This window comes from Schistocerca gregaria, chromosome X, assembly GCF_023897955.1.
Source record: "Schistocerca gregaria isolate iqSchGreg1 chromosome X, iqSchGreg1.2, whole genome shotgun sequence".
Lineage (NCBI taxonomy): Eukaryota > Metazoa > Arthropoda > Insecta > Orthoptera > Acrididae > Schistocerca > Schistocerca gregaria.
Window position 1 is genome coordinate 77,866,888 of NC_064931.1, and position 26,480 is coordinate 77,893,367.

At 39.1% G+C, this 26,480-nt stretch overlaps 1 protein-coding gene across 1 annotated transcript in view; it reads right to left on the bottom strand.

Moving 5' to 3' along the window:
• Positions 1-26,480, bottom strand: part of LOC126298390 (Down syndrome cell adhesion molecule-like protein Dscam2) — a 206,124-nt gene that overhangs the window by 159,149 nt on the left and 20,495 nt on the right. Inside the window, exons 2-4 of the mRNA XM_049989697.1 lie at positions 26,028-26,456; positions 25,680-25,921; positions 943-1,180 (exon numbers count right to left, since the gene is read on the bottom strand). Of these exons, the coding sequence (XP_049845654.1) occupies positions 943-1,180; positions 25,680-25,921; positions 26,028-26,259 (712 nt within the window). The 5' untranslated portion in view covers positions 26,260-26,456. The remainder of the gene's footprint in view (positions 1-942; positions 1,181-25,679; positions 25,922-26,027; positions 26,457-26,480) is intronic.

Consider the following 26,480-nt stretch of genomic DNA (forward strand, 5'->3'; position numbering starts at 1 on the left):
AAAGAAAGACAGAGCAAAGCTGGGGCTTTTGAGATGTGGATGTGGCAGAGGATAGAAAGAATAAGTTGGATGGACAGCATAACAAATGAGGTGGTACTGAGAAGAGTGGGAGAGCAGAGATAGTTACTGAATGTAACAATAAGAAGGAAAAGAAACTGGATAGACATATGCTAAGAAAGAAGGAGTGGCTCATAAAAGCAGCCTTAGTGTGCTAGACAACAGAAAATACAACAGCATTAAGGAAATGATGGACCATGAGAAATGTTTACGTTGTTATAAAAGGCTGGAAAGCAATGGATCACTGACAATGTAGATGCAAAGAACCTGCTAACACAACAGAAATCTGATGATGTTGTCATGTGTGGGTGATATAAGGTCTGCAATTTGGTTTCATGTTGACCTTCTCAGTATTTGAAACACACACACAGTGGTGTTGTCATGCATTGTTTTTCAGCTGATGGTGCAGTTACTATGAAACCAAGTGGTAGATGCAGTTTAATCTGTCAAGAACAATACTGATTAAGTAATTCTTGAAGACAGTTATCTTACACATGTTATATTTAACCAAGTGTGATTGGTTATAATGTCTTCTCCATGTACAAAACTCTGGAAAGATACAACCACAGACTCAGCTTAGCCACTCACAAAGGTTATGATTTGTGTTGTAATGATTAGAATGAAATATCTTACAAATACTTTTTGTTAATAATGCATAAATGTCTAGAGAGATGAAAGAAATGAGAAAAGACAAAGTAAAAGTTCTATTCTTTTTAAAAACAAATAGTTCCTGTGGTTTAGTTAATGATCTGAATAGCTTATTTGTTTTTCAAAAGAACAAATGCATTTCACATTTTTAAAGATACATGGCAAGTTCTTCATTCTGTTATCAAAACCTCTAAGCACGGTCACAATGTACGAAAATAACACCTAGCATTATATTACCATCTTCCTCTGTTGTAGCAGTGACTTCTTTACTGTGCGGGCCAGCACCAGCTCTGTTATATGCTTGAACTAAGACACTGTACTCTGTAAATTTCTGCAATTCATTCAATGTATTTCGCAGTTCCATTCCAGGGGTTACTTCAAAAGTTTTGTAATGGAATGGCTCTGATGAATTACTGATCTTATACCCGATATAATATCCCAATATTTCTCCATTTTGTAGGCTTTCATCAGGTGGCTGTAATTAAAAAAAAACCGTTATTCAGTTTCTCTATACAGTTTATCCCAATATTTCTCCATTTTTAGGCTTTCATCAGGTGGCTGTAATTAAAAAAACAGTTATTCAGTTTCTCTATACAGTTTCACACAGCATTTTTTTTATATATGTTTCAAATATAAGTTATGCCTAAATTCATGTATGGTATTACATTTGTAAACAAAAAATTCAATTGCAAACAAATTATATTTTTTGCAGTGTTACATTCAGTGAACAGAACTTAAACAAAAAATACTGATATAATTGAGATAATCATCTATGACAGTCTGTTTTAAGAACTGTTGATTGAATAGCTTCTAGACAATGCTGCTATGGCATGTTTTTTATCTCTATTCTATGTGTATTGAATGTGATATGTTGTCTTATTGTGAGATGAAGCACTGATTAGTAATGGATCATGGAAAAATTAAATAATCATCCTTTAAAATCATGTAATAAACTAGGTGATTTGTTGGTTTGTTTGTTTATTTAAAATGATAAATGTAATTTATCAGACTGTGAACATATTAATGTATAAAATAACATTATAGAAAACAATGTTTGGTATAATTCTAAATTTCAAAAATATTTGTACATATACCAGACTGATGTAAACACTTTACAAACCACAAAATAAATACAACTTAACAGTTTCATAATAATCTCACCAGAGAAATTAATGTGCCAATACATCAGCAACCCATTTTGATTAAAATGTGATGGTGGGAACCCCTTACAGAGACATAAACCTTTGATTCCCCAACATGCAGGTGGGAGTTGTGGCCCAGCCCATGGAAACTGAGAATGCAGGATGTGAGGGAGGGAGTTCTGTGAAATGAAAACAAAATACTGAGCAGAGTAGGGCAAGAGGGAAAACAAGGATGATGAAGTGGGGGGGGGGGGGGGCAAGAAGTAGGGGGCAGAGGGTAAAATACCAAAATGATAGTTCCCAAAAGTGACCAATAGAAAAATGTGAAAGTGATAGGACTGGACCTAAAAAATAGCAACAGTGTCATAATAAAATAAACTTCCCCTCAAGAAAATCTGACAATATATTCAAAATCATATATGCCTTTTGATTCAGTCACTTTTATTAAACTAAATTGTTTAGCATGATCTATATGTGACCACATATTCTCAGTACATTATGCTGTATAGAGCACAATTGTCTGAAGTATTGGTTCACCTCTTACTTTAGCAACAGACAGCAAAAGGTCATTCAGAATGGCTGTAATGTGGGGTGTGAGTGAGGTAAAGTCAATGGGGGGGGGGGGGGGGGGGAGGTGCCTGGGATCAGTGTTGGGTCCGCGACTGTTTCTTATTTATATAAATGATATTCCCTCTAGTATTACGGGTAACTAAAATATTTCTGTTTGCTTATGACACTACCTTTGTAGTAAAGGATGCTGTGCACAACATTGGCTCAATTTCAATTAGTGTAGTTGATGATCTAAGTTTATGTCTTGTAGAAAATAAACTAATGCTAAATCACAGTAAGACTCAGTTTTTACAGTTTGTAGTGCACAATTCAACAAAACTGATGTTTTAATTTCACAAAATGGGCATATGGTTAGCAAAACTGAACAGTTCAAATTTCTAGGTGTTCAGATAAGATACTAAACTGTTGTGGAAAGTCCATGTTCAGGATCTTGTTCAAAGACTTAAAGCTGCCATTCTTACTATTCAAATGGTATCTGAAGTGAGTGACCATTTGACATGAAAATTAGTCTAATTTGTTTATTTTCATTTGCTTATGTTGCAGGGTATTATATTTTGGGGTAACTCTTCCCATTCTAAAAGGACATTTTTGGCTCATAAATGGGTGGCTCGGGCGATAAGTGGTGTAAGTTCATGAAACTCTTATCAACCCCTGTTGGTGAGGCTGGGTATTTTGACATTGGCCCTTCAATATATATATCCCTTACTGTAATTTCTTGTTAACAGTATTAGCTGATTCCCAAGAATAAGCAGCTTTTCACTCAGTTAATACTCCTCAGAAATCAAACCTGCATTTGGATCGAACTCCCTTAACTCTTGTGCAGAAAGGTGTGCAGTGTACTGCTGCATCCATTTTCAATGAGCTACCACTCAAATTTAAAAAAATCTTAGCAGTAATCCATGTGCTTTTACATCAAAACTGAATAGTTTCCTCATGTGTCGCTCCCTCTATTCTGTCGAGGAGTTCCTTGAAATATTAAGCTGATTCTTGTTGTCTTGTTGATTGCGTTTACTTAAACTTATGGATTGACTTTTTTCAGGCTCAAACATTTTATATTTATCTGTTATTACTTTTATGTTGTAATTTCATGTACTGACACGTTCCATGACCTTGGAGATTTGCTCCTCAATTTGGTCCTATGGAACTTGACATGTAAATAAATACAAGGGTTGGAACTTTAATAGTGGCAACTATTTATTTACAGCTCATACAAAATAGATACATGTTTCAAAGTTTTACTGACCTTCAAAGTAGTCACCAGCACTGTGTATAACCTGTTGCCAGTGATGTGGAAGTCGTAGGAGACTCTTAGCAGTGTCAGTTGTGTTGACAGTTCGAGCGTCACGGTCTACTGCCCAACGAATTTATAGCAGTTTTGAAGTTAATGCCGTGAAGTGTTTCCTTCAGTTTAGAAATCACATGGACTTTAAGGGCTTAAGTCAGGTTAGTGCAGTAGGTGGTATAGCACTTAGCAGCCCCATCAGTCAAACAAATCAGTAACAGCTTGCAATGTACATGCTTGAGCATTGTCCTGCAAAATGATGGTCAGGTCCTGCAGAAAGTGTCATCACTTCTGTCCCTAAGCTGGTCATAGGTTGTGTTCCAAAAATGAACAGCATAGAGACAGAAGTGATGACACTTTCTGCAGGACCTGATCATCATTTTGCAGAACAATGTTCAAGCACATACAGTGCAAGCTGTTACTGATTTGTCTGACTGATGGTGCTGCTAAGTGCTATACCACCAACTGCACTGCCGTGATTTAAGCCCTTGTAAGTTCAACTTGATTCTAAAGTGAAGGAAACACTTCACAGCATTCGTTTCAGAACTGCTACAAATTTGTCAGGCAATAGACCACGCCACTCAAACTGTCAACACAACTAACAGTGCTAAGAGTATCCTATGACTTCCACATCACTGGCAGTGAGTTATAAACAATACTGGTGACTTCTTCAAAGGTCAGTAAAACTTTGAAACACATATCTATTTCGTACGAGCCGTAAATAAATAGTTGCCACTATTAAAATTCCAACCCTTGTAAAATAAATGCATAAATGAAATTCTCTCTTAGTGTGCCAGTTAGGAAAAATGTAAATGACATATAGTGTTGTTGGTTGAGATATCTCCTAGGACTGCAGAATTGTAAATCATAAAGGGTTTCTTTATTCACACCTCAGGGGTACATTTCTTTTGTAAAGTGTGCCTGTTGTGTCATAAGTGTATTAATTAATTAATTCCACAGACCACATCAAAACAGAGAACTTTCCAGGACATGAAATGAACCAATGTATACTTTAACAAAAACAACAACAAAACATAAGCAAATCATAAGAACTTAATCTGCGCACTCTATTAACAAAAATGTAATGCTAAACTGCTCAATGCTATTCATGCTTATGTAAGTGACTGTGATAAATTTGTGTGGAGTGTAGTGCCATGTTTATGTGGTTGATTGTGCCTAGAAAATAGAAAGCAGAAGATGATACCAAGTGTTGGGGCATATTCTACTCTAGCACCAAGGTGACAGTAAAGTTGAACATCCCCATCAAATAGACAGATCATCATCAATAGTGTCACATGGTCAGAATCACTGAGGCAGTGCATACAGATTTGGAATTTAATGCACAGCATTGGCAAAAGGCATGGTGACCAGAAACTTTGTGCTGCCATCTCACCACCCCCCCCCCCCCCCCCCCCCCGCCCTCCCTCCATAGTCACCTTTGTGGCTCAATACTGGCAGATAAAATTTCTTCCACTACCCGGATTTAAACTGGATACCTCAGAGATGAGTGACACTGCACAAATGTACTTCAGTGGCTTTAACTGTGGAGGTTAGGTCATGGGAGAAAATACTGATGTTTGTGTATAAAGGAATATAGAATCCATCTCTGACACACAGTGAATAAAGGTAGTCCAGAAACAGAGGAAATAAAATCTTGGGTATAATCTGTTTCTTCAAACTTACTGACTAGTAGTCCAGTCTATATGTGCTATTTCATACTTACTGAATTACAGGTTAGTTTGTGTACTTCCGACTATGTTACAATTATCAAATATGCCTTTTACTCTGTTTATGCACAATTTTGAAGTTATTATCCTATACTCTAGAGAACATATTTTGTATTATTTTATCACAATTGAGAATTTAATTTAAACTGCTATATATTCTGTTGTTTTAACACATGTACATCTATTCTTATGTTGAGTGCAATTCTTCATATTAACATAAATATAGCCCTTATAACTGTTATAAATTTCAATGCAGGTGTAAGCATTATTTCCTTTTTAATCATACTGCCATCTTCCATTACACCCCATCCTTGTGCACATACTATTATTTTCTTTTTCCCCTTCTAGTATTTAGTCTTATGCACACACTATTATTTTTTCCCCTCTAGTATTTACTCTTAATGTTTTTGATATGTTCTCTTAACATTTGTTTACTGTTTAGCTTAAATATTTGCAATATGTTGCAACTCCACAGTCAAAGATGATATTTACTCAACTTTTGAGTCTCGCTCTTCATGTTTAAAATCTTTATCAAAGTTGTTTACTAAGACTGTATCCTCTTTGATGATGATAATTATTGTTTTCTGATGACATTGTACAATGAAAACTGCTTAACTGAAAATGTGAATACTGTGGGACATCCACATTTTTGTGGTTTCTGATTTACAAATATTACGTGCAAAATTAATATGAAAAAAAGGAATAATTCCAGATTCACCAGCAAGATTCTACATAGTAGACACTTCTTCAGGTTACTGCTGATAACTACATCACACTGAAGCTGTGTTGTGTAACAGCGGAATTTGTTAAGTAGGCACAGTAGAAATTTACACAAATACACTTCAAAAATGTTACCATAATGTTACTTTTATCCCTGGTCTTTTCTACTAACAGAAGAAGAAAAATGGTTCTCATTACTCTGTGTCACCTGCCAATTTTCTGTGCACAATCCCTGCCTTTGCCCTTTCTAATCACACAGTTTACAACCTAAGATATCACTTAACCATAACTCAAAAGCTTGATTTTGACTTATTCTCTGATTACATAGATTTCTTTCTTTTTAGTGCATGATACTATAAGGTTTGCCTGGAAGGTAATGTCCTAAGTCAATAAAAACTAATTTATCAATCAGATTAGTACAATTCATAAAATTTCTTCAATATAGAACCCATCCTGCTTCATGTTTTTACCAGCAAGGTACCTAACCATTGAAGGCATTCCTGGCAAGCCTGGGATGGAATGTCTTTTAGGGTATGTGTTACAGCAGCTCTCACATTGTCTATGGTCTCAAAACAGAGTACTTTCCTGTGTCTTGAGCTGGGGAAACAAAATAAAATCTGCTGAAGTGAAATAGAGACTGTACGGGGAGAAGGGGAGTGGAGGAGGCTGGGACAGGACTGCTACATCATATTTGACCAGATAATTCCTCACCAAGAAGCCAATGCACTCAAAATTTTTGGGACCCATTTTGAACATGTTTTCTTCATCTGCAATTGTTCAATTACTGTCTCATGGACAATCGTTTTGGATACATTAAGAGACTGAGGTATCAGCCAAACACCCATTCTACTGTCAGTATTCAAAAGTTTATATGCACAAGCCACACTGTCTTTGTCTTTCAATGCTGAAGGTTATGCACAGTGAGATTTGACCTCATCATCATCCCAGTATTCATTCAAAAATATCCTATTCCACCAAATTATCTGCCATTTTAACAAACATTCATTCCAAAATGTTGCTGAATCATTTGAAACATTCTGATAGCATACTTACCAAGTTTGATGCATAATTTGATTGCATTCTGTTGTTCAAGTGGATGCTACAAAGCAGCACGAACATGGTCACCAAACAGAGGTTCACATAATGACACTTCCTGACTCTCCAGGAGCTCAGAAGAAACTATATTGGTAACTGTTGGAACCTAACAGCTCCAAAGGACTAGAACATGTTCCAGTCAGTAGGAGCTTCAGAATACAATTAGTGACATTACTTTCCAGATAAACCATGTGTCATTTCAAAAAACAGTCAGTATTTTATTTTATTCATGGTTAATCTGCTGAAATGCCTCTCTGAGGAAGGACAACTTGAGTGTTGAGAAAGTGAATTTAAAAGTGACTGCTATTTCTAATCCGCCATATGTGTATGGTAAACTGTTTCCTACTGCTCGTTGTGCAGACCTACTCTACATACTTTTTTGGTTGATTAGCACCATCAGACAGAAAATTTGTCACAGTATAGATTTTGTTTTTACTTCATGGTAGTATGTAGAATCAAGAAACAGATTGTAGGCTATTATCTCCTCCAACCATCCCCTCTTGGTGGAAATTTTATGGAGACACCATATAAAAAGTATGCATAAATAATTATAAATGATGGCTGTTACTATCAAATACAAAATAAAAATTAATGCTATTCTTACAGTATTTAATGAGGACTGTTTCTAGGTGTGTGTGAGGAACTTGTGTACATGTGGAACCAAATGTTCTCAGTGAACTTGTTACATTAATTACCTAATAATATGTGTGCTTTCAGCAATATTCATCATTGTGTGCATCAGGAATTCAATTGACACTACAACACAGGCTATTAATGTTTGTATTTGCAAGGGTTGAATGAAAAGTAATGCCTCCACCTTCATTAATTGGGTTTGGATGAGAATATTTTAATAAATCAAATGCAAAATTAATCCTTACAATGTGATCTTCAATTACCAGTATTCACTTTTCCACATAATCACCAGCCAATTGGATACATTCCTACCAATGATGAACAAGTTTTCTGAAAGAAGGTGACACTCTGTTCCTCAACCACAGTCTCAGAGTTCTCTCAAAGTCTTCACCAGAAGTATAATGATGGCCCCTCAGATCATCTTTCATTATCAGGAACAGATGGAAGTCAGATGGTGCTAAATCTGGACTGTATGGAGCTTGATGAGATTCAATCTCTGAAGTTCTGCAGTGGTGGCACATGAAGTGTGTGGTTTGGCATTGTCATTCTACAGGAAAACATTTCCCTTTTCCTTTTGGACCCTTGTTAGCCATCATTTCAGAGTTTACAGCATTGTGATGTAATGCTCTGAATTTATTGTTGTTCCACGATCAAGGAGATCAACATGGATAACACCATCTGTGTCCCAGAACACTGTGGCCATGATTTTTCCAGCTGAGGGCTACGTCTTGAATTTATTTTTCTGGGGGCGAGTCTTTGCGTCGATATTCCATAGACTGACATCTCCTCTCCTGGTCATAATGGTGTACCTATGGTTTGTCTCTTTTCACATTTGAATGGAGAAAGGCATCACCTTCATTCTCATAACGTGAGAGGAGTTCCTCACAAATTTCAAGTCTGTGCACTTTTATTTCAGGAGTCAGCATCTGGGGTAGCCATCGTGCACAGATCTTCTGAGAGCCAAGTAAAGCAATAATGAGACACACACGTTCTTGTGAAATGCTGATTGTGCTTGCCATTTCTCTTTGAGTGATACAATGATCATCCTGAATCAATCTGTCAACATTTTCCTTGTGAAACTTTTATTGGTGGTTGCTGTCACAGGACGTCCAACTCCTTGTTTGTCACGCAGGTCAGATATTCCCACCTCAACATCCTGAAACTTACTCACCCAATGATGCACAATACTCACATCAACACAATCACCATAAACTGCTTTCATTCTCTGATGAATATCCTTTGGGCTGACACCTTCAGCTGTCAGGAATTCAATGACCACACGTTGCTTAGATCGCCCTGACTGACCGTCTGTGCAGGGTTCTATACTTTACACTGTAACAACAGAACTGTTCAATGCTAAGGCTTCCTGCCAACTGGAGCTGAATAGAAGAGGCTATGGCACACGTCAGTACCTGCCACATGCCAATGCTGCCAACTGTTGAAGAGTTATTGGAGGCATTACTTTTCAATCAACCCTAATACATCTTTGATGATTTTTGTTTATGGGCACTATGTCATCATCTAGGACATTTTTCTATGCAAAATGTTTACTCTCCTAATGCTGAAGACATCATCAGAAGTTATAAAGATTCAGATAGTAGTATCAAACATAAATAAGCACATCAAGCCAAAATGTTTACACGTGTCCACATAAAGGTCATGTGATAACATCTTTAGACTGCTGCTTAAGATTGTAGAGTTGCACTGCCATGTATTATGGAGCTTGTAGTGCAGAAAAGTTGGTGCATTATTTTTATTTAGCGCTAAGGCACTTGTTTAAGTTGTTTCTATGGCCTCACTTCTGTACATCCTAGCATAGTTAGCTTAGCATAATAAGGATTGGATCTTGACAAAACTACACTGTCAGAGAAATAAAATTGGTGGTTGCCTCCTACCAGTGCATGATATGCTATTGACAATTTATCAGTATTGCCCAGACAACAATTCCTTAAGCTGAGTCTTATAGCTTCTTTTAGTAGATACTATGCACATGTGATCACATGTGCAAGGACTTTACTATACTCCTGCTGTGGCAAGTAGCAGGCACAGGTACTTTGTGGTGTTCAAATATTCACACGCCTTTCTTATTTGTTTATACATTGTATCAATGCTGTGTCTTCTTAGCATCCTGCTGATGTAATCTGTGACTATTTTGTTATGAATGGGAGAAAAATTTTCCATTTCAGCAGGGATGCATTCCTATGCAGTGTGTTGGAAGGAAGTTCTTACTTCCACTCGGTGCTGAGTGCATAACCAGTTTTTGACACACACAATTTCCAAAGCCTCTTTGAGTCCAAGTAGCTTGAACTGCAGGCTAGAAACTGTCTGTCCTTAAATAAGATCTTGTGCTTATTCATGATGCTGTATGTACTGTGCTGTATGTACTACTGATGGACAATATGGGGTTGAGAAACAGCTCAAATGGACAGTCTCACATAGCTATTGCCACATTTACATGGGACATTGTAAACACCTTGTACTGAGGCCATGGGTATCTTTCACAGGAGACATGTGTTCTCTGATTTTCTTAGGCAGCTGAAAGATCATTTTAATCCCTTTTCTGTTTAAGATTCATCTGATTTTATCTGATATTGTTCTACAGATCATAAAGAATGTAGTATGCTGATCTCAGTATGTTAATTGACTGGATTTGGATTTTTGTTTTCTGGAGACAGCTGACTTGATTTTATGTCTTGATCAACATTTTGTCTGATTACAGAAGTCAGATGATTTATTTCAGCACTTATACAATTCTTCTTCAATATGATTTTAGCTCTTTGTATAGAGGGTCTATGCAAGGGCGATGTACTTGAGGACAACATTATGGAAATGGAAGAGGATGTAGATGAAGATGAAATGGGAGATACGACACTGCGTGAAGAATTTGACAGAGCACTGAAAGACCTGAGTCGAAACAAGGCCCCCAGAGTAGACAACATTCCATTGGAACTACTGACGGCCTTGGGAGAGCCAGTCCTAACAAAACTCTACCATCTGGTGAGCAAGATGTATGAAACAGGCGAAAGACCCTCAGACTTCAAGAAAATATAATAATTCCAATCTCAAAGAAAGCAGGTGTTGACAGATGTGAAAATTACGAAACCATCAGTTTAATAAGCCACAGCTGAAAAATACTAACACTAATTCTTTACAGACGAATGGAAAAACTAGTAGAAGCCGACCTCGGGGAAGATCAGTTTGGATTCCATAGAAATAATGGAACACGTGAGGCAATACTGACCTTACGACTTATCTTAGATGAAAGATTAAGGAAAGGCAAACCTACGTTTCTAGCATTTCTAGACTTAGAGAAAGCTTTTGACAATGTTGACTGGAGTACTCTCTTTCAAATTCTAAAGGTGGCAAGGGTAAAATACAGGGAGCGAAAGGCTATTTACAATTTGTACAGAAATCAGATGGCAGTTATAAGAGTTGAGGAGCATGAAAGGGAGGCAGTGGTTGAGAAGGGAGTGAGACAGGGTTGTAGCCTATGCCTGATGTTATTCAATCTGTATATTGAGCAAGCAGTGAAGGAAACCTAAGAAAATTTCAGAGTAGGTATTAATGTCCATGGAGAAGAAATAAAAACTTTGAGGTTTGCCGATGACATTGTAATTTTGTCAGAGACAGCAAAGGACTTGGAAGAGCAGTTGAATGGAATGGACAGTGTCTTGAAAGGAGGATATAAGATGAACATAAACAAAAGCAAAATGAGGATAATGGAATGTAGTCGAATTAAGTTGTGTGATGCTGAGGGAATTAGATTAGGAAATGAGACACTTAAAGTAGTAAAGGAGTTTTGCTATTTCGGGAGCAAAATAACTGATGATGGTCAAAGTAGAGAGGATATAAAATGTAGACTGGCAGTGGCAAGGAAAGCGTTTCTGAAGAAGAGAAATTTGTTAACATTGAGTATTGATTTAAGTGTGAGGAAGTCATTTCTGGATGTATTTGTATTGAGTATAGCCATATATGGAAGTGAAACATGGACGATAAATAATTTGGACAAGAAGAGAATAGAAGCTTTCGAAACGTGGTGCTACAGAAGAATGCTGAAGATTAGATGGGTAGATCACATAACTAATGAGGAAGAATTGAATAGGATTGGGGAGAAGAGAAGTTTGTGGCACAACTTGACCAGAAGAAGGGATCGGTTGGTAGAACATGTTCTGAGGCATCAAGGGATCATGAATTTAGTATTGGAGGGCAGCGTGGAGGGTAAAAATCGTAGAAGGAGACCAAGGGATGAATACACTAAGCAGATTCAGAAGGATGTAGGTTGCAGTAGGTACTGTGAGATGAAGAAGCTTGCCCAGGATATCACAGACGGAATCAACATGTTACAGATTGAAAACTTTTGTTTAGCTGCCCACTATTGTAGATCTAGTATGGGAAAGGGTGGTGTCACAATATTTATTAGGAATAATGTAGTGTATAAATCTCTAGATTTAAGCAAATATTGTGTGGAACAGCACTTTGAGGTGTGTGGTATTGAGATAACAACATACAGTGCAACAGTTATTGTGCTGTCAATTTACAGGGCTCCTGCTGGATATCTGAACGTTTTTATGGGAAATATTGAATCACACTTGTTCCGCCTGTCTAGAAAAACTAAATCAGTCATTGTAATGGGTGACTTTAATGTGGAATTTTTAACAGTAAACAGGAATAGAACAGATCTTGAACACCTGATGTGCTCTTACAATTTAGTGTCAGTGGTAAACAGTCCAACTAGAGTAACAGCCAGTTCTAGTACATTAATAGATAATATATTTATAGATAAGGATGCATATAATAATTTAAGTGTAAAAAATGTTACAAATGGCCTATCTGATCATGATGGACAGTTCCTCACCATAAACCAAATAAATGTACAAAGGAGAGTAAATTTCATTTGGAAAAACATTAGGATTACAAACACACACAACATGGAAAACTTTAAACGTAAACTACAACACATGGACTGGTCTTCTGTGTATGCTGCTGTTGATGTAAACTCCAAATTTAATATATTTATCAACGAGATTACAAGTATTTTTGAAGAAACATTTCCAAAAAGTTAATTAGAGAAAATCTGTATAAATCAGATCACAGGCCTTGGGTTACTAAGGGCATCAAAATTTCCTGTAGAACAAAACAGGAGCTTTATGCAGGAGCCAAGACATCAGATGATTCACATAAGATTAAGAATTACAAATTGTACAGTAAAATTCTTAACAAAACCATACAGGCATCAAAGAACATGTTCTTAAAGGCAGAAATTGGTAACTCGAACAATAAAGTAAAAACTATTTGGAATTTTGTAAAGAAGGAAATGGGGAAAAGTGCAGTTCACAGTGAAAATATTCAAATAAAAACTCAGGATCATATTGTTAGTGATACAAAAACAGTTGCTGATATGTTCAACAAAAATTTTTAACAGTAACAGAACAAATTGGATCGCAAGGCTCCATAAATCAAGCCATTAGTTTTCTGCAAGCCAGCGTACCTGGCACAGTACCACAAATCAAAATAACAGCAGTCACTATTCCAGAAATTGAAAGAATAATTAGATACCTGAAAAGTAAAAACTCCACTGGAGTTGACAACATATCTAGCTAATTATTAAAATACTGCTGCGGCCACTTAAGTTGAATCCTTTGCCACATTTTTGATGCGTCACTTAAGCAAGGAATAGTGCCCAAAAGACTTAAGTATGCAGTTGTGAAACCTCTGCATAAAAAGGGAGATAAGGCAGATACCGCTAACTATCGGCCAATCTCACTACTGACGAGTTTTTCTAAGGTTTTAGAGAAACTAATGCATGCCAGGATTGTTAATCACCTCATTGAATATAAGATCATCAGTAAAAGTCAGTTTGGATTTCAGAAGGGGTTATCAACAGAACATGCAATATTTGCATTTGCTGTCAATGTTTTGGAGTCCATCAACAAAAAGATGAAGATAGTTGGAATATTTTGTGACCTCTCAAAAGCGTTTGACTGCGTCAGTCACCAAATACTTTTGCATAAAGCTTCATATCTAGGCATAAGTGGGGCAGTAGGGAAGTGGCTCCATTCTTATCTTTCAAACAGAAAACAGAAAGTTGTACTGGATAGTCAAGAAGGTGCATCAGCATCATCGGAATGGGGAAAAATCACCTGTGGAGTGCCTCAAGGCTCCATTCTGGGCCCCCTACTTTTTATTATTTTCATTAATGATCTTCCTCTATGTACAGATTTTTGTAAATTCACCATCTTTGCTGATGACACTACGCTACTGGTTGATAACTCAGTGGATTAACTTGAGGTGACAGCTAATAAGGTTTTTAGTGATATTGTGAACTGGTTTAATGTAAATGGTCTTTCTATTAATCACAGTAAAACAAACTATGTTCAGTTTCAGGCAGTCTCTAAAGAAGGTGAACAAGAACATAAACTAGGTGACATGCAGATAGCTAAGGTCGATAGAACAAAGTACCTTGGCTTACATATAGATAGCAAACTAAACTGGTCAAACCTCATCTTGGATCTCTGCAAAAGGCTGAATTCAGCAACTTATGCTTTACACATTATCTGCTCTTACAGAAATACGGAAACCAGTAAACCAGCTTATTATGGTTATTTTCATGCCATTATGGCATATGGAATCATATTCTGGGGAAATCAGCCACTTGCTAGGAAAGTGCTATCTGCACAGAAAAGAGCCATAAGAATCATGAGTGGAGCCCACCCTAGAGCCACATGCAGAAATCTTTTTAAAGAACTTCAAATCTTCACATCCATTGCACAATATATATTCTCCTCGATGTGTTTCATAAAGAAAAAAAAGCCCCTCTTCAAACCTAATAGTGTTTATCATAATCATGATACTAGAAGAAAAGATGATATCCACTATGAGCATGCAAACCTGAGTAAGGTACAGAAGGGGGTCCACTTCAGTGGTTGTAAGATTTTTAATGCCCTCCCTTCACACATTAAGTGTTTAGTGGATGATGAGTTCTCGTTTAAGAAAAGCTTAAGGCAGTTCCTATTGCAAGGGTCATTTTATACTATAGAAGAGTTCCTGAACCATGATGAATAGTACCCTAGTACCTGTACAGATAAGTCTCAGATACATTTCCCACTCTTCATTTGTGATCCTGTATATCTATTACTCGTAAACATCTTAAGTTTTCAGTAGTATATTTTCTATATGTACGTGTATAGAGTCTGTAATACTTAACTTTGTAACATTTATTTTTTTTGTGATTTTAATTTGTAATGTTAATCTAAGCCATATAATTTTAATATGAATAATAGCAATACCTACGAAACACCATAAAAAGTTTGTAAAACTGATACGTTCCATATCCTGTGATGTATACACAACATGGATCACCGGAACATGAAATAAATAAATAAATAAATAAAATAAATAAATATAGTAGTTCATGGTGACCAGAAAGGAGGTTGTAGGTTTGCATGTTGGGAAAGGTAGTGTTCAATAGCAGTAAGGTCATGGGTATCAGGGATGTTAGTGTAGAGCAGGGGTTCCCATACTCTTCCTCTGAAGGAAAATTTTGAGAATCCTGGCACTTTCTTTTTTTTTACTTTGAAGATTAATAAAATTTTTAGAAATGAGAGAAAACCATGTTGTTAATAAAACAATGGAAATACACAACTCAATAGCTCCACTATATGGTGAGTAGCAATCCAGCCTTTTGATAATATTGTCATTATACCATGTTGTTCATAGTTTTTCATAAAGCACTTAGTTACTTCCTGTGGAACACTAACATTTGGTGGAACACACTTTGGGAAACCTTGGTGTAGAGGGAGGTAGCATCGATAATGACAAGCAAGGCACCATGTGGTAAAGGAACATGAACTGTGGACAGTTGATGCAGGAAATGGTTGGTGTCTGTTATATTGAGTGGAGTACTCAGTCACAATGAGGCGTCCTGGGTGTTTGAGTTTATGGACTTTAAGAAGCATGTAGAAGGTAGGTGTGTGGGGAGTGGTATGGGTGAGAAGAGAGAAAGACTCACAAGACATGTTCTCCGGTGGGCCTAATGTTTTGAGGAGAGACTGGAGATCTTGTTGGGTTTCTGGAATGGGACCCTGTGGCAGGCTTTGTAGCTGAATGACTCTGACAGCTGGCAGAGTGCCTCCAGTGGGTAATCACTGTGGCTCTAAACCACAGTGGTGGAGACTTTCTTGGCAAGTAGAACAGTTTTTAGGCGGTGGATTATGATTATTTCTGTGGATGAAAAGTTAGTATCTATATTGAGGGATATGGGGAATGATGGTGAGGCAAAATTTGAAGTTAACAAATTCTGGAATGTTAATAGGTGGTGATTTGGGGGCAGTGGGGTGGATCACAGTTGGCTGGAGGAGTAAACTGAGTCAGGCAAGATTCAAAATTGACTTTGGCTTGAGTCTGATTGGTAGGGATGATGGTGAGAAAATGTTTCCATTCTATGGACCAGGAGAAGGAGTGGAATTCCTCAACTAGCCCTCCCCCCTCCCCAGTTGCTGAACATGTTGCCAAACACAGTGTGATTTGCTTTAATGACTGCTTCACAGCCTACTCCATTTGGATCCTTCCTACCAACACCAACTTTCCTGAATTGCTCAGATGGGAATTCTCCCTGCAATATTTTCTAATTTTCCATAACCCCCCTGGTCTAAATTTCACTTGTTCCTCTCCTTCACCAACTTATCTCCTTCCCTGATCCCATTCCAGCTCTATGTAGCCTTCTTTCACACCAATGCAGCCACTAGTCTTTTTCCCCTTCTCTACTTCTCTCATTTTATACCCCTCCCTCTCCCCTCCCCCTCTGCCCCCCCCACCAATCTTGCCACTGCACCTAACAGCCCTACTATGTTTCCACCATGTCCCTGCATGCTCCCACAGTCAGCACTACCCCTTCCCCACTTCCACCATGCTATCTCACACCCTCCTTGCTCCAGCCTACTCCTTACCCTCACCACCCACAGACTGCTTCTCCCAGCAGCTCCAGTTGCTGTGTGAAGTCTATCCTCAGGGGCCAAAGACAGTGGTCAGGCATGTGTGAAATGTGCTTGTATGTATGTGTGTGTGTGTGTGTGTGTATGTGTGTGTGTGTGTGTGTGTGTGTGTGTGTGTGTGTGTGTGTGTGTGCAGGTGCACATGTGCATGTATTTTCTACTTTAGAAGAAGGTCTTTTGGCCAAAATCTCAAACGTATAGCAGTCTTTTTGTTCTGCCTGTCTGCAACTCAATATATCCTCTCTATGGTGAGTAGCAAGCTATGCTTTTCATAATATTGTTGTTGTTACATGCTGGATTTTTCATTGTTTAATTTTCAGGGAGAAGTAGCTCGCAACAAAACCCATGATATCATCAAGACCTATTTTCACAAATAAAGATACAATTGCAGTTATCCATATTTGTTTGATGATGCCAATAAACATTTAGAAGTTCATGACGTGGTGTTTTAGAATGGCCAAAAATGAATATCAACTATTCTGCTAAAGTGGGCACTTGATACTAAGAGAGTACATAGGAGTGTATCTCATATTATACATCATGATGGAAACAAAGGTATTACTCTGTGTGCACTGAGAACATTTAATACAACAAATCTATTGCAAAGCCTTTGTGATTGGAGCTTCTGCTTGTATTTCACTGACATCCAGCAAATTATTCTGATAAAGAAAATTTGTACTTTGGTCTTAATTTGATTAGACAGTGAATATAAAGTTGTTCATTGCTGGGTTCATGGAAAATGATGTAAAGTCTGATTCACATTTAAATTATAACAACTACAAGAGTGTGCCATTACAACACAAGAGCTAAGTTATTAGTGTTATATGTATTTCCATTAAAATTATCTAGTATCCTAATGAAGCTGTCATGTACAATGCATATCAGGATGTATTTTGTGCAATTATTAGATAGAAATCAGCAATTACTTTCATACAACAGCCTTATTACATTCTTATGAAATATTATTATGTTGCAATGACTTTTGCTTGGATTTCCTATAGCTTCAACCCATTTCAATTTCTCTTCACAGTAGTTATTTTTACGTGTGTTCTGCAGTTACTTTGTGTTTCAACTTAATATCATTTGTAATAACTGCCTCACTGTTCCCCTTCAGTAATTCAACATTCCTTCACAATCAATTATTGAGGGATCAATGAAAGATAATGTAAAAGTGAATGTGAGCTGGTTGGAAAAAAAGTGTTTGGGGGAAAAGGAAAAAGAATGCAGTAGCACAAAAAACCAGCTTAAGTTGCAAAACTCATATTATTATTCACTCAATGACTAGTTTTGTGCTGACACTTGTTCTCAAATCATCATAACAGACAGTCAAAATGATATTTCAAAAATGCAGAAACCATGTCAAAAATGTATACATGTTATTAAGTGCAGATGACCAGTTACAGCACATACAGGTTACCTATATCTGCTGTAACTGCTCATTTGAACTGAATAACATGTACACATTTTTGACAGGGTTTCTGCATTTTTGGAAATACTATTTTCACTGTCTGCTATGATGATTTGGAAATGTGTCCCAGTGCAAAACTAATCATCCTGTGAATAAGAAAAGTGAAATTTGAATAAAAAAGGGAAATTTGCAACTTCACTTGGTTTTTTATTGTACTTATTAACAGAAATTGCTGACTTACAATTATTCCAGTACGTTGGAAGTTCATTCAGAAAAAAGAATTGATTGATTCAAAATGGCAACAAAAAATACTAACAACACACACACACACACACACACACACACACACACACACACAAACACACACATACACACACACACAATGTTCTGTGGAACTGGAGACTCGTTTTTAGGTTATTAGCTAAAAAGAATTACCAGTACCAGGAGTGCACATAATCAAAACATTTATCAAAGGACTGTGTAATAGAATATTGTTCCACGTAATTTTTGAATTTTTTCAGCTTACTGGGGTGTTATTGGTGTTATATTTAATGGCTGCAGCTGTTTTATTCCAGACCTGTGCATCAGCACACACTAACTGATACTGAATGTTGGGAAGGACTTAAACTATTTATGGAAAAAACTTATATCTGTTTACTGAAAATTATGGTAGGGAGCTGGGTACTTATTTCATTACCCAAGACATCTGAATACCATCCCTACACAAAAATGATCTACACTCCAGATATGACATACAGGGATCTCTATATGGTCTTCCTGCATTGTTGGCATCACATCATCCTCTTGCCCCAACTTTGCTGCACTCTCTTCCACAACTTTCACTATATCTCCTTTTTATTTTATTTTTATCTTTCAACATCTCTGTTAGTATGTTTCTCATTTCTTATGATTTTCATTAATTTGTTCCATTTCACCCCACTTTGTTCATATTTAGTTTCCATTTTCGTTTCTACTTTAAAGTTCAATCCTCATCTTTAATCTAATAATTACTAAAAATTCAGAATAAGAAGAACCCTTGATTTAAATCTAACTGTGAGTCTGCTGTTAAACTACACTAAAGCGAAAAAAGTCATGGGATACCTCACACCACCATGTTCAACCTCCTTTTGCCTGGCATAATGCAATAACTTGATTAGGCATGGTCTCAACAAGTCATTGGAAACCTCTGCAGAAATATTGAGATGCTGCCCCTAAAGACATTCATAATTATGTACGTGTTGCTGGTGCAGGATTTAGTGCATGAAATGAGCTCTAAATTACGTCCCGTAACTGTTCCATGAGATTCATGTCGGGCAATCAGCGTGGCCAAATCATTCCGTCAATTTGTCCAGAATGTTCTTCAAACCAGTCACTGTTTGGGAACATGAAGGCCATAAATGGCTACAAATGGTCTCCAAGTAGTTGAACGTAACCCTTTCCAGTGACTGATTGTTCAGTCCATTCCATGTAAGCACAGCCCACACCATTATGGAGCCACCACTAAATTGCACAGTGCCTTGTTGACAACTTGGTGTGTGGCTTTGTGGGATCTGTGTCACACTCAAACCTTACCACCATCAACTAAAACTGGGAGTCATTCAACCAGGCCATGGTTTTCCAGTCATCTAGGGTCCTACCAACAAGGTCATGGGCCCAGGAAAGGTGCTCCAAGTGATGTAATTCTGTTGGAAAAGGCACTCATGTCAGTTGTCTGCTGCCATAGCCCATTAACACAAACTTTTGCTGTGCTGTCCTAATGCTCATCGTGTGTCCCACACTGTGGGGTCTTTTTCTTTATCTTACCCCCCCTCCCCCCCCCCCCCCCCACCCACCGCAACCAGTGTTTCATGTCTGTTAGCACTGACAATTCTATGCCCGTCCATGGTGAGGTAATGCTTAAAATTTGGTATTCCTTAGCCCACTCTTGACCCCGTAGACCCCGTAAACATTGGAATATTGAATTCCATAAGGATTTCTGAAATGGGATGCCCCATGCATCTGGCTCCAACTACCATTCCATGTTCAGAGTCTATTAATTCCAGTCACACAGCCATAATCATATCAGTAACCTTTTCTTATGAATGGTAACTTTGTCAATGCGCTGTCCTTTTCTACCTTGTATACATGATACTATCATCAACTGCATATGTGCATATTGCTATACCATGACTAGTCACCACAGCATATACCATTTCCTTTATCTAGACTATCTCCTGTAGAGAATTTGTTGTGATCCATTCTTTTATTCAGCACATGTACATTTTATTACCTATTTAAATATGGTGATGAAAAGTCCTGGTGGACTCTAGCTTGAAAAAGGATTCATCCAAAAGCTAGCAAAGTTTTCAGGTCTGTTTATGTGTCTGTTGGTGAGTTAATGACTCTACTATCTGGCGATATGTTAACTTCACTCCTGAATTATTTACTATCTGTTTAATTTCTCCTTTCCTACAGATGAGGAAATGAATTTCTTTCTTCTTTTGTTTGAGATTTCACTTCATTTTGAATCTGTGTGTGTTGTGACTCTACATGCGGCGCTGTCTGCCAGCCATGCAGCAGTAGCACCACCTAAGCAGCCAGCGAGCCAGCGGCCGCTAGACTCAGAATCAGCTATGATTTGACTGTTAAAGTATACACATGTCTTACTCTGTTTACCTGATCTGTGACTTTTATGTAATTCGTCTTCCTTGAAATATATTTGTTCAACTTGAAGTTACAGCAATTGGCGACAAGGTAGTGATTTTTCTTTTCCATCATTGAGCCACATGTTTCCATGGCTACTTTAGAGCAACTGTTGCAAGCTCTCACAGAACAGCAAATGCTCCTCACAAATGCAATTTGTGATTTCGTTGCGGCATCAAATGCCTCCTTTTCCTCCTTACAAGACGGCAGAAGACTGGTCTGATTACGAAAAATGTCTTTGACAGCACTTCTTGGCATTTCATGTCACGGACAAACATGTAAGTCTCTGTTCCTTTCATGGATTTCACCTGAAATATATCGGTTGTTGTTGCAATCGGCTCCTTTGAAAGATCCTGCGTTTTTGTCCTTTGCTGAAATGTGCTCACTTCTGTTCGTCTATTTACAAAAGCAAACGCATGTGGTAGCCCCTCGTGTTGCCTTTTATCATTGTCAAAAACAACCAAATCAATCCTATCGCACTTGGGTTGCTGAACTTCGCGGCCTCAGTAGAAAGTGTCAATTTGTTACTGAAGTTCACAAAGAATCCTACGTCGATTCCATGGTATGGGATGCTATTATCCGATCGGCTCCCGACAAAGAAGTTAGGCAACGTGGCCTTTAGTTGGCAAATCTGAATCTAGATGAAGTCCTATCCATCGCTCAGTCATTTGAAATTTCTTGCACCGCTGGAGCGCAAATACAGGCATGGGGCGACGTCGGGGAAATACAACCTCTGTGCGATGTGGCGGAGCGTGTGGCATGTCCCCGCCGGCCAACGTGGCCACAGTACACTCCCAAGCACAGCCTCGGCATACCCATAAACAAACATCTAAGAAACTGCAGCAAAACTCACGGCATCTTCCTTCATGTCCGCTGTGTTTTGCGAAACATTCACGAGAAGATTGTCCACAACGTTGGGCCATGTGTGACAAATGCAAAAAGAGGGTCATGTGTCATCCGTTTGCAAATCCGACCACATATGTGATGTTCATGAACATGACGCTGATTCTGATTCTGTGTCGTCTGTCAATTGTACTTCTTCCCTTTCAGGGAAGTTATTCCTCACTGTCCAAATACTTGGTCGAGATATTCGCATACAGGTGGATACTGGTTCTGCTGCCACTATCATCAATTCTCAGGCGTATATTCAGTTGGGTTCTCCAATCCTCTTAGCTGTCACTAGGCAATTACAGACTCACAATAAACAGAAGACTTCTCTCTTAGGACAATTTGATGCTGAGGTATCTTACAAATCTGTCGTTCACACTGTTCCCATATTTGTGGTCGATCATACTAATGCGGAGAATCTTTTTGGTCTTGATGCGGTTTGCGTTTTTGGGTTCTCCATAGATGATTTTGTCAATATCCTCTCTGATGCTATTCCTTATGCTCAATAGGATTACTTGTCGACGACATTTTCGTCCCTTTTTTCTCCTGGGTTCGGCCGTGCAATTGACTTTGAAGCTCATATCATGCTCAAACCCACTCCTCGGCCTAACTTTTTTCGGGCTCGGCCCATTCCTGTGACCTTTCATGATCAGGCCAAATGGAAGCTGGATCATCTCACTGTTTCAGGAGTCTGTCTTCCTGTCACTTCCAGTGAGTGATCCTCTCCTGTCATTGTCGTTGCTAAGCCAAATGGTGATATTCGCCTCTGTGGCGATTTCAAAGCCATTGTAAATTCTCAATGCCTTATCAACACTTACCCTAAGCCTTGACCTGAAGAATTGTTCACTAAACTTGCTGAGGGCCAGTACTTTTCTAAACGTGACTTGCAGGAAGCTTAAAATCAACTTCCTCTCCATGCTGCGTCCCGGCAGTTTCTGGTCCTTAACAAGCCTTTCCGACTCTATCAATACCAACGATTGCCATTTGGGGTTGCCAGAGCCCCTGCTCTCTTTCAACGATTCTTGGAGCAATTATTGCTCACTGTGCCTGGGTGTATAAATTACCAGGACAACATTGTTGTCACTGGTTCCACCACTGACAAACATCTTCAAAATCTCAGCACACTTTTTCATGTCTTACGGACTGCCGGTCTTAAGTGTAATCTTCAGAAATCAAATTTTTTCAGGCATCTATCACGTAATTGGGGTTTCAACTCTCTTGGGATGGTATTCATCTGCTTCAGCAAACTGTCGCTGCAATTGATGCCCTTCCTCACCCTACATCTGTTAAGGAACTGCAGGCATTCTTGGGGAAAATAGCATACTATCAAGTTTTTACCATCTGCCGCTTTGGTGGCTCAGCCATTGCATTGCCTGTTGCATAAAAATGTGCCTTTTCACTGGTCTGTATCATGTGATGCGGCTTTCCAGAAATTGAAGACTATGCTGAAACAGGCCCCGTGCCTGGCTACTTATTGACCTGGCCAACATCTTGTTCTTGCCATGGACGCCTCTCAATATGGGGCCAGTTCAGTCCCTGCGCACCGTTTTTCTGACGGTTCTGAACAACCCATTGCTTATGCCTCCAAAACGCTCATGGATGCCCCACAAAAGTATTCTCAAATTGAAAAAGAAGCTTTGGTCATTATTTATGCTCTTCACAAGTTTGGTGTTTTTCTCTATGGATCCAAATTTCATCTTGTTATAGATCACAAACCACTTGCTTCCTTGTTTCATCCATCAACGTCACTTCCTGACAAGGCTGCACACCCCCTCCAGCACTGGGCTCTTTACTTGTTTCGTTTCAATTACGAGATTCATTTCTGGTTGCGGCTCAACATCCTGATCTGGCATTCAATAGGGATGAACTTTTGTGTTTCCACCTGGATGTTGCCGAGCAGCAGGTTGTCGATGGGTTCCCCAACACTGGGAACCAGCTGGCAGCTGCTACGCATTCTGATCCTACCCTCTCCCAGGTTTTACGCTGCATTCAGAAGAGTTTGCCAGATCATCCGTCCACTAAGACTTCTGATCTGTTGCGGAACTACTACACTTTGCGTTACTGCCTCACAGCTAGGGATGGTGTTATCCTCCATTCCACTGAAAATGCTTCGCCGCTTGTTTTGGTAACTGCATCTTTGCATGCTTCAGTCTTGTGCCTCCTTCACCAAGGGCACTGAGGTGTCTCTCGCACAAAATTTCTGGTGTGCCACCATGTGTACTGGCCCAGCATCAACTCTGAAATCGCACACATGGTCGCTGCCTACGGCACTTGTGCATCACAGGTCCCTGCCCTGAAGTCATCTTTGTCACCGTGGCCTTTGCCTGAGAAGCCCTGGGAGAGTATTCATGCTGACTTCGTGGGACCTTTTTTAGGTACTTATTGGCTTCTCGTTATAGACACCTACTCTAACGTTCCTTTCATTGTCCATTGCATGTTGCCTACCACCACGGCAACCACCAATGCTCTAGCTTGTGTTTTCTCTTTGGAAAGCCTTCCCTCTACTCTTGTAACTGATAATGGTCCACAATTTGACTCTTCCGATTTTGTGGATTTTTGCGCCCGTCGCGGTGTCATGCATATCATGGCCCCTCCATTCCATCCACAGTCAAATGGTCAGGCTGAATGGACTGGTCTGCAAATTTAAGGCTCAGATGAGGAAATTCCTGACTTCTTCTGCTGCTGATGATGTGCTTCTCCAATTTCTGGCTTCTTACCATTTCACCTCCCATGAGCGACCACAGCCCGTCCCAGCTCTTACATGGCCGACAGCCCCGCACGCTACTTCATCTTCTGCGGCCTTCCACCTCATGGCCTCGGGTGCCTTCACTTGGCTGGTTCACCGCCGACGACCTTGTATGGGTACGGGGATATGGCAGGCAGCCAAAATGGAGTCCTGGCTGCATCTTACAACACCATGGCCAACACCTGTATGAAATCCAGACGGACATGGGTATTGCAGTGGGTCATTTGGACCAGCTTTGGCCTCGTGTGCCGGCAACGCCTATTCTGAATGCCGCTACACCACCTTCAGCTCTGCCTGATGCTCAGGATACTGGAATCTTTCATTACTCACAACACAGTCCTCTCACAATCATGTCGGTGCCAGCACAAGAACTGACGCCACAAGGAGACATGTCCATGCAGGAACCAGATGACCATCATCTGCTGGAGTAACTCCACTCGCTTCCTTCTCCTATGGACGTGGACACATTGCCCATGTCTCCTGTTATAGCAACCGGACTTGCCACAATGGACAGATTGTTGCATGGGGCCCCAGCAGATTCGACCCCCGCGTCTTCTGTCATCTTGACCCGTTATCGTTGGGGACACTTCCATCCGTACGGGAAGCCTCCTCCTCGAGACTTTACAGCCAGTCAAAAAACACCTATGGACGTTAGAAATCTACAGGCCACCTCCATCAAGACCTGTGCAAAAACTTGAAAGGGGGAAAAGTGTTGTGACTGGCCGATCTTTCAAAGTGCTGCCATGCAGTTACGTGCATCCTCTACATGTGGCGCTGTCTGCCAGCCATGCAGCAGCAGCACCACCTAAGCGGCCAGCCCACCAGCAGCCGCTAGTCTTGGACTCAGTTATGATTTGACTATTAAAGTGTATACGCGTCTTACTCTGTTTACCTGATCTGTGACTTTCATGTATTGCGTCTTCCTTGAAATATATTTGTTGAACTTGAAGTTATAACAGTGTGACTGTGAGCTCACTCCAGTTTTTCCTGTTTTGCTAATTGATAAGTAAGATTTTCTTCTGTTAAAAATTCCGTTGTTAATTTTTAGCTCTCATTTTAAATGAATAAAGACTGTTTAAGTTAGTACTTACCTTCCAGGTCACTAGAAGTGTTTTGGAATCTTTCACTTTAATCTCGATGTCCCTCGGTGGTGCTTCTGGTATTTCTTCCAGCGTAGTCAGAGTTACTGTTTCACTTGCATTGGATACACCAACAGAATTTTCTGCTCTAATTTGGAACTGGTAACCATTTGCAGGTTTCAGATCTTTGAGGGTAACATTCAGCTGATCTCCTCGAACTACAACCTGGACAACATTCTGGTGCCAAGGAACTGCTAACAGATGTACACACTGCTAGAATTACGCAGTGTTATAAGTTAATGTTTTTAAACAAGTACAAATAAGAGAGACATTTCATTAGGAAACAGTATCGATGCTTACCTGTTGTGTTCTTATACTGCACTATGTAAGCTCCAATGGCACTGTTTCCATTATATGGCTGCTCCCAACTGAGAGAGACTGATCGGCTTGTGAAGTTATTTACACGAACATTAGTAGGTGGTTCAGGAGTTTCCTGGACAATAAGTTTCATTTCTAATTGGTCCTTTCCATATTTGTTTGAGGCAACACAAATAAAGGATGAAGTATCTTCTCTGCGAACATGTTTGAACATGAGTGTTGATGTTACTCCTTTGCTTGTATTCTCTTTTTTAATATTTATTTTTGGGTGTTGCTTAGGCTTAAGTTCATGATTATTTTGGTACCAGGTAATGGATATTGGTTTGTCAGCAGCCACTGTGCAGTTAAGTATAGCAGTGCTTCCCTTTGGTACTGTAACATTTGTAGTGTGTGTGGAGAATCTCGGAGGAACTGAAAGTTAAGAAAACATTAGAC